The sequence below is a fragment of the Sceloporus undulatus genome, chromosome 1, assembly GCF_019175285.1.
Source record: "Sceloporus undulatus isolate JIND9_A2432 ecotype Alabama chromosome 1, SceUnd_v1.1, whole genome shotgun sequence".
NCBI lineage: Eukaryota > Metazoa > Chordata > Lepidosauria > Squamata > Phrynosomatidae > Sceloporus > Sceloporus undulatus.
The window spans coordinates 295,454,231-295,469,449 of record NC_056522.1 but is presented as its reverse complement, the minus strand read 5'-3'; the positions used below and the strand labels follow the sequence as shown (position 1 = coordinate 295,469,449).

Below are 15,219 nucleotides of genomic sequence, written 5' to 3'. Positions count from 1 at the left end.
TACTAATATTTATAGCTGTATCCAGAACACTGTTACTCCCACACAAGAAATGGATCATTATAAAGAGCATCTAACTAGGATTACCATACATGCTCCTTTTCCAGGACATGTCCTCTTTTTCAGAGTTAAAATCCCATCTTCTTGTCTTCTTTTTGAGAGCTAAAAAACTTTATCCTGGCAGATTTTTAAAATGCCCAGGTTTTCTTATACTGGAGGAAGTGGTTGATCACGTACTACAATTCTGAGGAGGAAAAAGAGACAAGCCAGGCTAAAGCAGGGCCCCAAAGCTGCCAATTTTAGCCCCATGGAGGTTACCAAGTGACTCACCGTGTACCAGCTGGGTCAGGGCCGCTGCCACTGCCACCATCATCATTAAGGAAGGGATGCCATCCTCCCCTGTTCTAAGAGGAAGGCCTTTCAGGGAGGAAGACAGTGGAGAAAATAAAAGTATCTTGCTGCCATCTCCACAATGGTGCCTGGCTGCAAGGAAGGTCTGTCTTTGTCTGTTGGACTGACTCAGCTGAGGAGCAAATGCTCCTCTCACAAGTACCTGAAACTTATAAAGTATTTAAAGTGAGGGCTGTGATTAGTGGTTTGAAGCAGTCAGTTGGTACATGTGTCTCTGTTCCTTTTCTTTCAAAATATGATAACTAAATTGGCTTTTGGGTGCTTTCTAAATGGCTTTGTTTCAAACATATACCTTCCCACATATCCTGCTTCTTGGAAACTCCACAGATTACCCAAAATAAACAGGAGTTTGCTACCACATCTAGGCTCTCTAACAAATGTACCTGTTTGATCACTGAAATCTGCTTGTACCACACAGAGTAATGCAGACAATCAAGTTACCTTTGGTGAAAGACCTAATCCCAGGAATATTTTGGTCATCAGCATAAGACGGCTGGGTCAGAAAACAGTCAGAAAGGAATCAAGCCAAGATATGAGTGCAAATAAATAATTTTGCAAAGTTTTCATTCCTGCAATTCAACATCACTAACCAGTACATGACTTTGGATCTTAAGAGAACACAGTGCATTAGTGTCCAGAGCCTTGCCATACTCCTTAGAATAACTATAAGAAACAAGAATATCCTCTGAAAATGGTTCAAAAGTTTATTTGAATATTTAATTTACAAAAAAGAAAAGGAAACCAGGAATTATGTATCCTATGAGGTGTCCTATGTAAAACTGGTTAAGATAAACCACATATAAAATCCAGTCCAATCCAACATTAATTAATGCAATTGTGAGACAGAAAGAAAACAGTAAGGAAAATAATGTATGGTTAAAATGGCATCCTTCTGAAAGATTGTCCCAACTAGGTAATTTCACCTGTTTTCCCCCCAACCCCTACTCCCTTCTTCCCAGATGTATTTACTGTACACAACCATTTAATATAAAGATTTTGTTGAACAACACTGGGCTTTATTACAAGTCTTTCTGTTCTTAATGCTTGATTAGTTTCTCCCTGAATCTCTCAATTCAAACAGAAATGGACATGATACACAGTGAACACAGTACATGCTGTCTTTGGTACAGATGTTTATGTGGTTAAAAATAAGAACTAACCAATTTTTGTTCTATGTATGTTTGACAGAATGGCAAGAACATCAGCATAAAAGTTGGCAAATGGCAAAAAGACATCTGTATGGTTTACTCGAAGTGTTACTGGCAGTTTCAGCTGAACATATAAAACATGGTAGTTTTCTGCATGTTGCTTAGAAATACATATTGTATCCAGTGGTTTAAGCTCTTATCTTAAACTCTTACTTTCTCAGCCAAACAAAGGTTGCATAACAGAGTTACTACCCAATAGGTATTGGCTCTCAATCTTCCTCTTCCCAAACCTTACAGCACAATATGCATGTAAGGAATGCCAGTGCATGCTATTGCTCATCCCATCCCCTATATGATAACAATGGTAACCTCTAGTCTAAATGAATCTCTGAGATCAAAAACCTCACAGTGTTGTGGGTACAAGAGAGAAAAAGCAATACAAGCAGAACTGTGTTATGATACCAGAGCCCTCTTCTGAAGGGACAAAGAACAAGCAGCAAAAACTGATGGCATAACCTTATGAAAAGTTCTGGATAAGCCCACTAGAACAGCATGAAAGGACTTTCCACTTGGACTTTGCATTTGGTTTTCAAGAAGATGAGAAATGCTTTAGCAATGTATCCTTCCTGTTATCATTGTAAAAAAAAATTCCTGTTAAGTACCTGCTGTCAGATGCAACACTTGAGGCTGCCTATCATCCTCCCCCATCCATAGTGGTGCTGCTCTCTATATATGGAAACACAACTACCCAGCCAAGATCTGGAAAACTGTTCAGTAAAAGAGTAGCTGGATGTAATTGCTTGAAAATTCAGCACACATACAAATGGAACATGCATTACTGTCAGAAAAAGCTGAAAACTCCTTGAAATATTTTATGATTTCCACCACCAGTTTGGCAACAGAAGAAAGAAAAGTCCCATGTTCAAAACTGCATTAAAAACTTATGGTGACAGGTTGTACCAGGGAACGATAAGAGAATTATAATATATTAGCAATTTCTGAGCCCATAAACATTTGTAAAAGCATCAGCAAAGTATCTTAAATATAAAAGGAATATGTATAGATCCCTCCATCTTCCCCTCCCACTGAAAAAGGAACATGATTTGTAGTGTAATAAATCAGATGAATGATCACGGTATTAAGGCATAAAAGGTAGGCATTATTTTCTATTGCCTCAGCTCAACGTAATTAGCTGGGAAGAGCCCATATCTGCCTTTGCATACTCCCCTCCACCAGCCATCATCAATCATTTCTATGTTAGTGATGATGTCGTCAGGATCAAAGGAAATCTCATCATCACCAGCTGTGGAGAAAAGAGAGGAAACTTTTAGATGGATCTCTCATACAGCATTTTTAACAGCTGTTAAGTAATAGATTATATTAGCAAACATTTTGGGAAACAAGTCTAAATATATATGAAGGGCCCAGCTTGGCAAAGGCTAAATTAACAGTGTATGTTGTGGAACACCCCAGCTCCTGTTTCTAAACAAGTTTGCCCTAGTTTTATCTATGGAATTGAAAAGAGATCTGGGCACTAGAGCTTGAACTACACCCAGGATAATATGGGGTCAAACCACCTGTATGATGGACTGTTTTAGCATGAGTAGTTTTGACATTTTTGGCGTATGCACAATGAGGCATCTTTTGCCCATGTGGATATCTCAAGCCTCATGAACTGCCCATGTAAAAATTGAAATCCCAAGTCCCATGGACTGCCCACGTGGAAATCCCATGATTTTCAACAGTGACCAATGCATTTAATGCTGAGCACAGTAATCTAGTGTGGCTACTTCAGTTTCCACTCCACCTGCGTTCACTAGGATCTTGGCCACAGCATGTAACCATATGGAGTTCAGATGACACTCAAGATATGAAATCTCCATATGAACATCTTACCTTGAAGCAATCAAACATTGCTTGGTTCATTCACCAAGAGGGTGGACTATAAGTAAAAGCTAGCGGATGAATTAATCAGCATCAAACGAATTCTGTTCTGTTCACAAGACAAACCTTTGCTCTGAGCCAACATAACTCTTCTCCTCCTCTCCCCCCCCTCCCCCCTGCTGGCTAAAAGATCTGTGTTGTATCTTCTGGCCACCAAGGAACACTTCCAAGGACAGAACATTTTAAAGAATGCTTGTTATTCACATGACAATTCCACTAATCCCTTTAGAGTTGGACTAAGGTCTAATAGGATCAGCACAGATAATGGAATCTATAGAAATGACTGTGGCAAGAAACTTGCAAGCAGGTTAGTGCTTCTTTCATAAGTTTGCTTCCTCTGGACAAAAGCACTCATACATGTGTGTGTATAGTTTGTGGTACAACACAACATCATTCACTCAACTAACCCTGCCCAGCTAACAACTTCCCCTTTTGTAATTCAGATGATACCAGGTAACAGTCCTGCAAAGGAATCATTACAAAAAGAAAAATCCTACAAAGCAAATTCTTAAAATATGGAACAAGATCTCAGTAATGGAGTGAGACCTCTTTGTGGACTAACTGGCAAAGATCAAAGATAGAAGTACTCGGCAAACCACATGGGAAGGTGCTACCCTTGAAGGATATCAGGGAACTTGAAAAAAAAGTATTCAGATTCAAAAGAGCCAAAAAAGACGTTTACACTAGCTAAAATATAACTCTTCATTTAAAAAGTTTAAAAGAGTTTGTGGGTTGTTTCCCCATTTTCCCCTTGCCTCTTCCTGCATAGTTATGTCTCCACTTTAGCAGATGAAGGATCCTTACTACTTTGGAATATTATAGTGTCAGTGATGTGATGCAAGAAATTACTATAAGCACAAAGTAAGTACTCAGGGTAACACTGATATAAGCAACAACAACAAAAAGCCTTTCCTACTATATAAGCAATTAGAAAAGTAACATTTAGGACAGACTCGATGCAGTGCTGTAATTTTGCAATTACCTGTGTTTCAATATATTTGTTTCCATAATATGTTTTTTTTGTTTTTTATTTATATACCGCTATTCCAAAGATCATAGCGGTGAACAGCAAGTAAGCTAATTAGCAAGTAAGCTAATTTGCCCCCAACAGTCTGGGTCCTCATTTTAGCGACCTCAGAAGGATGCAAGCCTGAGTCGAGCTTGGGCCCTTTTGCTGGTTTTGAACTCGCAACCTTGTGGTTTTGAGTGAATGGCTGCAGTACAGGCATTTAACCACTGCGCCACCACTACTTTTGCTAACTGTGACACAGGGTTGCACAGTGTACCACTGTCCTAAACCTTGCACCCTATTTCACTGGCTTCTGATAAGGCATTGTCCACTTGTGCAGTAGCAATCCCCCTTTAGAAGGAGGAACAAAAAAGAAAAGTGAAAGTTGATATCCTCATAGCTGAATTCAGTCTTTGGTGCCAATTTTGGTGTGTACCCACTGTGTTCAGAGAATTGCAAAATGCACACATCTTTGAAAACATTCAACTTTACAAAGAGTTATGCAAATATATTTACACAAACAGACACTATTCAAGCCTATTCTGTACTCTGAAGACAGGCCCCTCATAAAATTCAACAGGGGGGAAACAGTAGGATGAAAGAGATGTACTGCTTACCAGCCTGATAATCATAGAGCGCTATAGCTGTTATTCCAAGGTCATTTTCATATTCATAAGTATTTTCACCTAAGTATAAAGAGACACAATACTACATGACACAAAAGATGGAAGCATGGTCTTCTAAATTCAATAGCATATAGGCTGACATAATGAGCGGCTTCAGTTATCAACTGTATCATGGGAGGCTCACCAGCATAGACTGCCATCATTGATTACCTTCATTATTATTGTATGAAGTCAAGAATTGCCAGACCAAGACCAAAAGCCTGTTGCTGACGTATACTTGTGTCAAGAACTGTGCCCAGTTGTAAAAAAAAGAAGAAGAAGAAGAAGAAAAAGGAGGGGCTCTTCTGGCCTCAAATGGTGCAGAGAGAGGGAAAAAAAGTGGTGAAATTGCCTCCCAATCACACCCTCAAGGAGTGTGGAAGGGCATTTGGGGGCAAAAAAGTCCAAAACATGTTAAGAGGGCACCGTGGAAGAAGGCAATGTTCTGGAGAAGGCTATGTTCAAGGGAGGGGGCACAATGTGGCCCCTAGCTGCCAACAGTGCTTGTGTCAACAACTGGTCAAAACCAATAACTAAAAAACTCCTAGTTAGAAATTGCAAACCTGGTTGATACTGGTTTTCTGCTCCAGCCACTTCATAAACTGTCTCAGATTCAAACTCTGGCTCCCTCTGACTAACAGCTTCCTGGTAGTCAGATTCTTCTGCATTGCTGTTGGTTTCTGGCTCATGTACAGCGGAGTAATTTGTATGTGAATTCTTGTAACCAGACTCAATGGAAACAGCATCCTGAATGAGTGAAAAGGCAGGAAGTTCACAAAGAGAGCTGTAAGTTTGATGACACTAGTGAATCAACACTTCTTAATGTCTGAGAATACAACAGAATTAATACTATCGTGAATGTAAAACTTCATCTACTTGCTGGAACAGTCATACCCTTTATATTTTGCTTATAGTCCTCCTCCAAAGCCCATGAATATACAAACACTTCAATAGCTCAGAAATGCATTAAAATATAAGCTGGGACTGTACACTACAATAGCCTCATTAAAGTTACCATGTGAATAGAATTGTATAGCATTTTAACTAGAGAGACAAGCCTGCTGCTTCTCTACTCCACAACTGATTTTTTTACCATTCCCTCCTCCCCTTGGTATCTTCCTTAAGCAGTGTATTGATCTGTGTCTAGTAAATTAGATTATTATGTTACCACCAGGCTCTAGGGCTGCACAGACCAATTTGAAGCACCAGCATGGGGGCGGTGTGGGAGCGTGGCGTTTGGACGCCGCACACCCTGACGCTGCCTCCATTTCACCCGCCCAAAGGCACGGAGGGTGGCATCACAGCATTCCTTCAGCACAGCATTTATACAATGTACATCAAAAGGAGTACCGAAAAGTGCCACTGTGGCAGCAAGGGCGCCTTTTTGCTGGCTCTAAAAGGAGCAGCACTTTGCCGTTTCTTTTAGAGCTGGCAAAGTGCCGGATCGGGCCACAGAATGCAGTTGCCACAGCTCCAATCTTGCGCTCAAAGGGGTGGTGGCAAGCCGCTCCTTTGGGGCCATCTGTTTTGCCCCTCTGTTAGCAAGTAGGAACATGTAATGGGAAGTTTACAAGTATTTCTCTGCCTAGGCCAGTATTGTCCAGGCCAAGGGTGGGAACTGTGTGGCCCTCCAGATGTTATTGTACTCAACCTCCAGCAGCTCTAGCCAGAATAGCCTCCAGTGAGAAATGCTATGAGCCACAACCTCCAGAGAATCACACAGTTCCCACTCCCGATCTTGGTTAATAGGAAGAAGCTCTCTATTCCCAGGTGGAAGTGATCACAACACCCTACCTGGCTCTTTTATAACTGGACATGCTAAGGACTGGGCTTCATGAGCAAGCCATGTGCAGTACCACTGAGATATCCACTCTCTCCCTACTGTATGGTGTCCTATGCTGTTATGTGTGACAGGCTTGATAAACAATACATATGTAATATAGCTGCATTATTTAACATTTTTAAACATGTTTTTAAACTAATAAATACCAAACAAAACACCATTACTAATCCCATTCATTCTTTCATACAAAGTCTGCTTGCTGTATAAAATGCACAGGTGAAAGGCATCTTCTGTTTATCAATCAAACCTCATAGACTGGACTTGAAGGCAGTTTTTCGTCCACTGGCTGTGGTGTTGGAGACTGAGGAGGTGTCTGCTCCTTGGCTTTAGCTTTTTCCTTCAGTAAAAAATAAACAAAATGAAGAGTGAGCATTGCAACCAATATTGTAAAAGAGTCAATAAAAGTTTGTGACTGGTACCAATATGCTCACTACAACTAACACTTCCATTTACTTGTGGAGAAGAAAGTGTGTGTCTTGCTGTTGGGCTAGGCCAATTAAAGTTACTTGTAAATTCACTATGCAAAGGGACCTTGTAGCACCATTGAGACAAACTGAAAGAAGCTGGTAGCATGAGCTTTCGTACACTTCAGCCTACTTCCTCAGATGCATGGGGCAGGAGGCTCAAGTCTACGAAAGCTCATGCTACCAGCTTTTGTTTCTGTCAGTCTCAAAGGAGCTACAAGATCCCTTAGCATACTGATTTTCCAGACTAACATGGATATGTCTTCGAATTGCAAATTGTCATTAATGGTGCAGCAGATTAAGGCCAGAGAGCCAGTATGAGAGCTAGTCATTTAAGGCAGTGCTATTCAAAGTACCAATTGTGGAGTAGTGGTTTGAGCATTGGACTACAATGCTGGAGACCAGGATTAGAACCCCTGCTCAGACATAAAAACTGACTCGGTGACCTTGGACAAATCATACTCTTAGCCTCAGAGGAAGGCAAAGGCAAATTTTGACAAGAAAACCCATGATAGTCATTATAAGCTGGAAAGAACTTGAAAGCACACAAGAACAGAGCAAGCCCAAGATACAACTGGATCCATGTGCCAATGGAAAAAAAACCCAATTGGCAATTTCCCCTCCCTGCACAGTCCCTGCATGTTCTCAGCCTCTGCTCTGAAAGGTTGGAAAACCCACCAGAACCATCTCCAGTGGCCTAGAGGGCTGATGACAAGAGGGAGGAAAAGGAGAACAAATATCTTGCTGCAGATGCACAGAGGCTTTGTGGATTGGGGGCAGGGAGGGATTGCTTCCTCTGGGGTCCACTGACAAGGTTTGCTTTAGCACACGGACCCAGCTGGATCCTGAAAACAGCCAAAGCAAAAAGAATACTTTGAAAAGACAACTATATAGAGGGCTAGTTCACAAGCATGAAAACATCCATGAGGAGTTACTCTGTTGAAAGCCACATGATGGTACAGGCAACGGCACGCACGCCACACTGCATGCTCAAGCCCCATTGTTTTGAATGGGGCTCAAACATACATATTTGCCTTATGCGGGGTGGTCCAGAACATATCCCCTACATAAAGCAAGGGCGCACTGTAACATATTGCAATCGTGAGTATATTTTTATCTATTTTATGTGTTTGTAACTGGTTTTAATTCTGTGTAAACTGCTTTGATCTTTTGGGAAAGCAGTATATAAATAAAATTTATTATTATTATTATATATACTATTACCATTTCTTCTGTAAACATTTAGAAATTGCACAGTACCTTGAGTGCAAATCAAAATATGTAAGTTGTCATTGCTGTTTTTCTGCAGAGGAGTAGGAAGATACAGAGTAATCATGGTAAGGAACTCATCTGCGAGCCTTCTCTTGTCTAGTTAACCTGATAGTGTCTAGATCAAGAGAAGTAATAGTGCCACTGTATTCTGCTTTGGTCAGGCCCCACCTGGAATATTGTGTCCAGTTCTGGGCACAATTCAGAAAGGACATTGAGAAACTGAAAGCGTGTGTCCAAAGGAGGGCGACTAAAATGGTGAAGGGTCTGGAAACCGTCCTAATGAGGAACGACTTAGGGAGGTGGGGATGCTTAGCCTGGAGAAAGAAGGTTAAAGAGGTGATATGATAGCCCTGTTTAAATATTTGAAGGGATGTTCAGTTTGGGGAGGGAGCAAGCTTATTTTCTGCTGCTCCAGAGAACAGAATCCGGAACAATGGATGCAAGCTACAGAAAAGAGATCCCACCTCAACATGGGAGGAACTTCCCTGACAGTAAGGGCTGTTTCGACAGTGAACGCACTCCCTCAGAGGGTGATAGTCCCTCCTTCCTTGGAGGTCTTTAAAACAGAGCTGGATGGCCACTGTAGGGAATGCTTTGATTTGGATTTCCTGCATGGCAGGGGATTGGACTGGATGGCCTGTGCGGTCTCTTCCAACTCTATGATTCTAAGATGTACTACAGATAGAGTTGCAATCCGACCTGGGGACGGGACTTTTCCCGGTTTTGGGGCAGGTCCGCCGGTCCCCCGCCCTGGTTTGGCCCCGCCCGGGACATCCACCCCCACGCGACGGACGCCAGGCAGGGAAAGGAGCCCCGCTCCGTTCCCTGCTTGGCCCCTCCACTGGCGAGGGAAGCGGCCTCTCACCTTGGCGAGGCCCTTTTCCGCTGCCTTGTCACCTCCTCCCGCCCCGCCGGCGAGGGAGGCGGCCTGGCTCTGCTCCCTGCTTCCCGGCCTCTATGGAGGCCCAAGCCTCCACAGAGGCCGGGAAAAGGGAGTGGGGGCAGCCCGCAACTCGCGCGATCGCGGACGTCCTCTCCCTGCTTTCCCGGCCTCCTATGGAGGCCGGGAAGGGAGTGGGGATCCGCCCGCGATCGTGGGGACCCTGCTCCCCCCTTCCCAGGCTTCCCTGCTGCGGGAGACATCGTCTCCCAAGCTCCAGGGAGGCCTTGGAGCAGGCTCTGCGTTGCGGAGTCCCTTCCCAGGCTTCCCTGCTGCCTGGGAGACATCGTCTCCACAAGCCCCAGGGAGGCCTTGGAAGATCCGTGGTCGGAGCTCCTGGCCCAGGGTACTCCAAGGCCTCCGCGAGGCCGAGGAGGCCGCTTGTTATCGCGGCAATTGCCGCGATGACAGGCGGCCCCCCACACCTCCTTCCCGGCTGGGAGCAGGCCGAGGCTTCCCCCAAGCCGGAAGGAGAAGGAGGACAAGGTTTAAAAATGTAGACCATTTTTAAACCTGTTCCCTCACATTGTCCCGGTTTGGAGGTCCTCAGCTATGGCAACCTAACTACAGAGCTGGCAGAGGATGTGATTTCCATTTTCAGACCCAGATGTGTCTGAAATACTAAATAATTCCCAAGTGTGGAGGTTGCAAGACCTGTAGTACTGATGCATTTTGTTTCACAAAGTGCATATAGTCTACAACTCACAAGCAATTTTTTTCAGATAAATTTCTTAAGTCAGAGTGAGTGGTACTAGGCAGACCTCTGCTGGGTGATGCTGCCTGTAATTTCCCCAGATTAAATCAGATTATGACTAAAGACATACTGGTAGTGGGAGATTTAGAGAAAATAATGAGAATAAGCATAAATTACTATTTTACTCTTCTCTTCTTACTGTTAATCACATGTTTTCAGGAACACCAGTTTCAAGGAAGACTAGAGCCAAGTTATTTTTATGAATGGAATGCACTAAAGAGACAGATGCATTCCAAAACAAATTATATTTTTAAGAAGTAGAACATCCTTCCATTTGGCCTCTGATTTTCACAAAGGACTTACCCTGCATTTTGGCTGCCTGAGATTGGAAACATATATATTTTGGATTAAAATCTCTATATCCCAATTAATATGACCAAGATTTTACATGGAGGATTCTGGGAGATGTATTAAAAAAAAGGGAAATCTTGTAAGCTTCAATAAAAAAAAAGCAGGGGTGGGGAGAAAAAAAAAGAAACTCTTGAATCATTCTGCAACTCCAAAATCCTACGTCAGAATTTTACACAAGTCACTAGAGTGAAAAAGGTATAGGACCTAACTTTCATCACTATCACTTCAGGCTAGTATGCAGTTTAAATGGCTCCTTGAGAACAGGAAGCACCATCTTAGGAAGTAGAAGTTTCTGATAGATAGAAGAACAACCAAGTCTGCACCATAGAAGTTAAAGCACATCTCTCATTCAGGTTTGGTTAACCCAGGAAGACCAGGAAATTGAGGAGAGAATCAGAAACGTCAAGGAGAAGAACATATGTGTGAGTTTTAGGGCAGATCCAATGACCGTTGCCAACTGTGATTTGCTGGTATGTCTGAATCATTCAATTCTATGAATTCTGTGAGTTCTGTCACTTGTATTTCCCTACCAAATATTATATATTTTTCAAAGCACATGGAATATGTATGAACATTGCTTGTCTGTCCGGGTTAAGCAACACTGCAATGTCCTCAGACTAACGACGTCCAATTTCCCACCAAACTGTATAACACATACCCACTATCTATTTCTCAAGGCAGAGTTGCTTTTGAGTTAAGTATTCACAGAGCTGCACGCTCATGCCAACGGCTAGGATTTCCAGCAGAGCTATCTTGTTTCTGTGTAGCACTTACAATACTGGAAAAGCAGCCCTTATTGTCAGTACCCTAAGTTGCTTGAACTGCGTACAAGACTTCAATATAAGTTTCTGTAAGAACAGTTTGTCATTGGCAATACAAAACTATCTGGCCCTTCAGATACAGCCTACAAGTGCAACACCAGCTAAGGCCTAGGAAGAGAGTACAAAGCCATTTCAGAAGATGAACGAGAATGAGCCATGTATGAACCAAACTCTAATGGTCAGAGCTCAAGCCATGGGCAAGTACAAACACGAACTGCAGAGGAAATGTCAGTAAAAACAACTATCCTAGGAAACAGTAGCAAAAGGAGAAGCAGATTACCCCCCATCCGAATCAATGATATAGTTTTATCTCTGTTACACATCAGAAACTTGGCATACAGTTCAAAATGGAGTGAATCACCCATGACTCAGAAGTTGGAGGAGTGGCAGGTGGTGAGAGACAGCTTGTTCTTTTTAGTTATAAGGATTATGTATAAGGATAACTGTTTGAAGTAAAGAACTTAACCAGTAATAGAGTATCTGACATCTTGGATGGCTGTGTTAACTGGTGTTGGCTTGTAACACATTTGTACAGAAACAGGTGAGCTTTATAAAGGCCATCCAATAAACTGTAAAATTTAGTTCTTAGCTAAAATTAACTTTAAAGTTTCATCTATCACACAGTTGGTATTAGGATAACATGGAAGAGGATGATTTAGAAAAGTCAGAACACCTTGGAGCTAAAAAACTGATTTCCCAATTTGGATTAGGCCAAATGTCCAAAATTAAATACAAAATCGTTTTGGGCTTGGAACAGCCACAATATGAAATTCACAATGGCTCAGCTGCAGAGGCCAAACACAATAGCTATCTCACAGATACCAGTAGTTTAATTAATTTATTATCTGGTTTAATTGCATCTGTTTATTTGACATTATTCTTCACTACTTGAGTGCCATTAGAGGGACAAAGGTGGGTATCCATCAATAAACAAATAAATAAATGAAAAATAATGTAATGTAATAGAGATGTAATAGATTTCGGTCATGAACAGATTTTGCACATATACAGCAAGACGTGATCAATTCAGAGGTAGTGAAAACCTGTCAGAATCTCTGCCAAATTCTAGTAAGACTTGGACTGATTTGCAGATATTCAGTAAATCAGAACATTCAATCCATCACTGATTTTTTAAAAAATCAGTTCGTTTACAGCCGTCTAAGAGTGGTGATTTTTTTGCTGTTTTAGTTTGTTCCAATTTAAAATACTACATAGAGAAAAGACAGTTCATTACATCAGTCCTACAGTTTATTCTTAAACCTCTTTAGCAACATATTAGCTTCCCAAGAAACAGAGCTGAACTCACTCTAACCCAATGACCTTGTCTCAAATCAATCTCATTGTATAAATGTTCTTTTCAGGTTTGGGTAACCACCAGACCATCTGGTCCCTTTGTTCACTCCCCACTGAAGCAGGTGCCAAAACCTACATTTTAAATTATATTTCTTTACTGACTCACCAAGGTACAAGTATTATAGTAATATTATTATCTGAAATATTCTAACAAGTATTACTACTATCTAGTCCTTCCCCACCCCCACTTTTCAGTCTCAGAATAAACTGCTTAATAAGCAATAAATCAAAATCAGGTAGAGTACAAGAAAGAAAACTGCAAAACTCTCAACAGACAGGCCATTTTGGTATATAATCAAGTATTTCACACCCTATTCACAGCACCACAGTTCAACCACCACCCCCACAAAAAAATAGGAAAAGGGAGAGGCAAGAAGATGAAATTTCACCAACTTTCCAGCGTCCTCCTAGCTTCCCTCTTGTTCTGTTTGTCTTGGTCCTTGCCATTCCTCTGCGCTCTTCAACTTCTGCCTTCCTTCTGTCCTCCAGCTCTTTGTCCTTAGCTAGATTTTCAAAGTTAGCTCTGATGTGCTTGTTTTGGTATTCGCTGCAGTATCAAAAAATATTGAGTATCAATGTGAATGTTTTGCAGGCCATTTTCTTACATAAATCTCCACAACACAACAGTTTCTCGGGTTAACGACAAATTGACATCACAAAGCAAGCAAAATCTTTATCCTCATAAAAGATAATGTAATTTCTAAGGAGCATGAGCTGTTCAGCTTTCTACCAGAAAACAGTCGTACAGACATTAGCACCTACTGGCAGTTCAAATCAATTATTGGTTAAAAATTAGGAATTCTGGAGCAGCCCCAGTGATATGACTAAGGATAAATTGAAATTTCCATCTAAACTGATGGTTCGCTCTTTTAGAGGTTTCAGGTACAAAGCAATTACATTAGATGTCTCTGATTTCCTTCACCTATTAAAGCCAAAAAAGCTAAAGACACCAAGAAGATCCAGCACAGTGCGCCAGTGGAATAGTAAAAGACTGGTGATCTTTAAGGTACCATAGTAAAATGAACAATCCAAAAACAAACTGAATAATCCAAAACACACTAAAAACCACATTTTGAAATAGAATCTCACCAGCTTCCCCACTGGTTTAGTCTTCTGGTACGTTGAAGACAATTCTCAATTACTTCAAAACTTGAAGCATTCTCATAAGGGACAAATGGGGTCAAGTTCATGTATAGCACACATTTATATTATTGATTTAGGTGTACTTATTTTATTTCATGTTCAACTGAGCTATGAGAAAACACAAACAGACAAATTATACTCAATTAATCTCATTTATTTATCAGTCAATCATTAAAAGGCACAATTAAACCAAGCTGGATCTTCTCCACAAGTCACCCATGCAGCCTGTTTAACAAACTGGAGATACCAAGATAAAAACAAAGTGTTGTCAAACATGTGGCAGCTTTTGATACAGGGGGGTGTTTGACATATAACAAACAATATCTAGAGTATTATTACTCAAAGATATAGCCATGTTAGTTTGTAAATCAGTATGAAGAGAGATCTTGTAGCACCTTTGAGACTAAACTGAAAGAAAGAAGTTGGCAGCATGAGCTTACATAGATTATAATCTATTCCTCAGATGTATCTGTAAATTTTTACTATTATAATAGGAGAAATTATTAGTGTTACAGTGGGCCCTTGGTATCTATAGGGGATCAGTTTCTGGATCCCCTTTGTGGATACCAAAATCCACAGATGCTCAAGTCTCATTTTCCCTCCCAATGGCAGCATGCGCCATCATTAGGTATGATGAGACCAAAGTCCCCTGCCTCCTACTTACTTCCCTCCCTCCTTTCTTTCCCTGTTCCTCTCTCCCTCCCTCTTCCTAAATTCCTTTTTTCCTTCCAAGGTCCATCCTTCCTCTCTCCCCCCCTTCCTCGACTTGGTTCCGGGGACAGAAGCTGGATCAAAGCCAGCTGGAACGAGCTGGAGTTGGGGCTTGAGTCTCGGAGACCCCCACCTCCAGGCCCAGCAACCAGGACAGGGCCTCCGGGCTCCGTGACAAGCCCCAGCAATGGCTCCCTCCAGCCAATGGAGCTCCGCCCCCTAAAGCCAAGCCAGAAGGAGCCATTGCAGGGTCAAGGGCTTGGTTCACAGAGCCTGGAGGCCCATCCTGGGTGCTGGCCCTCTGAACAGGGGCCTCCGAGACTCAACCCCAGCTCCAGCTTCCTCCAGCTGATGGGGCTCCAGTCTCTGCCCCTAGAGCCAAGCCACGGCAGA

The 15,219-nt window shown here is 41.9% G+C and overlaps 1 protein-coding gene across 1 annotated transcript in view; it reads right to left on the bottom strand.

Annotated features, from left to right (window-relative positions):
• Nucleotides 1-1,089: 1,089 nt before the first annotated feature.
• The window catches only part of LOC121926564 (src substrate protein p85-like), a gene marked incomplete at its 5' end in the record, with an annotated part of 31,801 nt that continues 17,671 nt past the window's right edge, over nt 1,090-15,219 (bottom strand). The window contains 4 exons of the mRNA XM_042459633.1: nt 1,090-2,859; nt 5,127-5,195; nt 5,738-5,921; nt 7,265-7,354. Coding sequence (XP_042315567.1) covers nt 2,723-2,859; nt 5,127-5,195; nt 5,738-5,921; nt 7,265-7,354 — 480 coding nt within the window. The remainder of the gene's footprint in view (nt 2,860-5,126; nt 5,196-5,737; nt 5,922-7,264; nt 7,355-15,219) is intronic.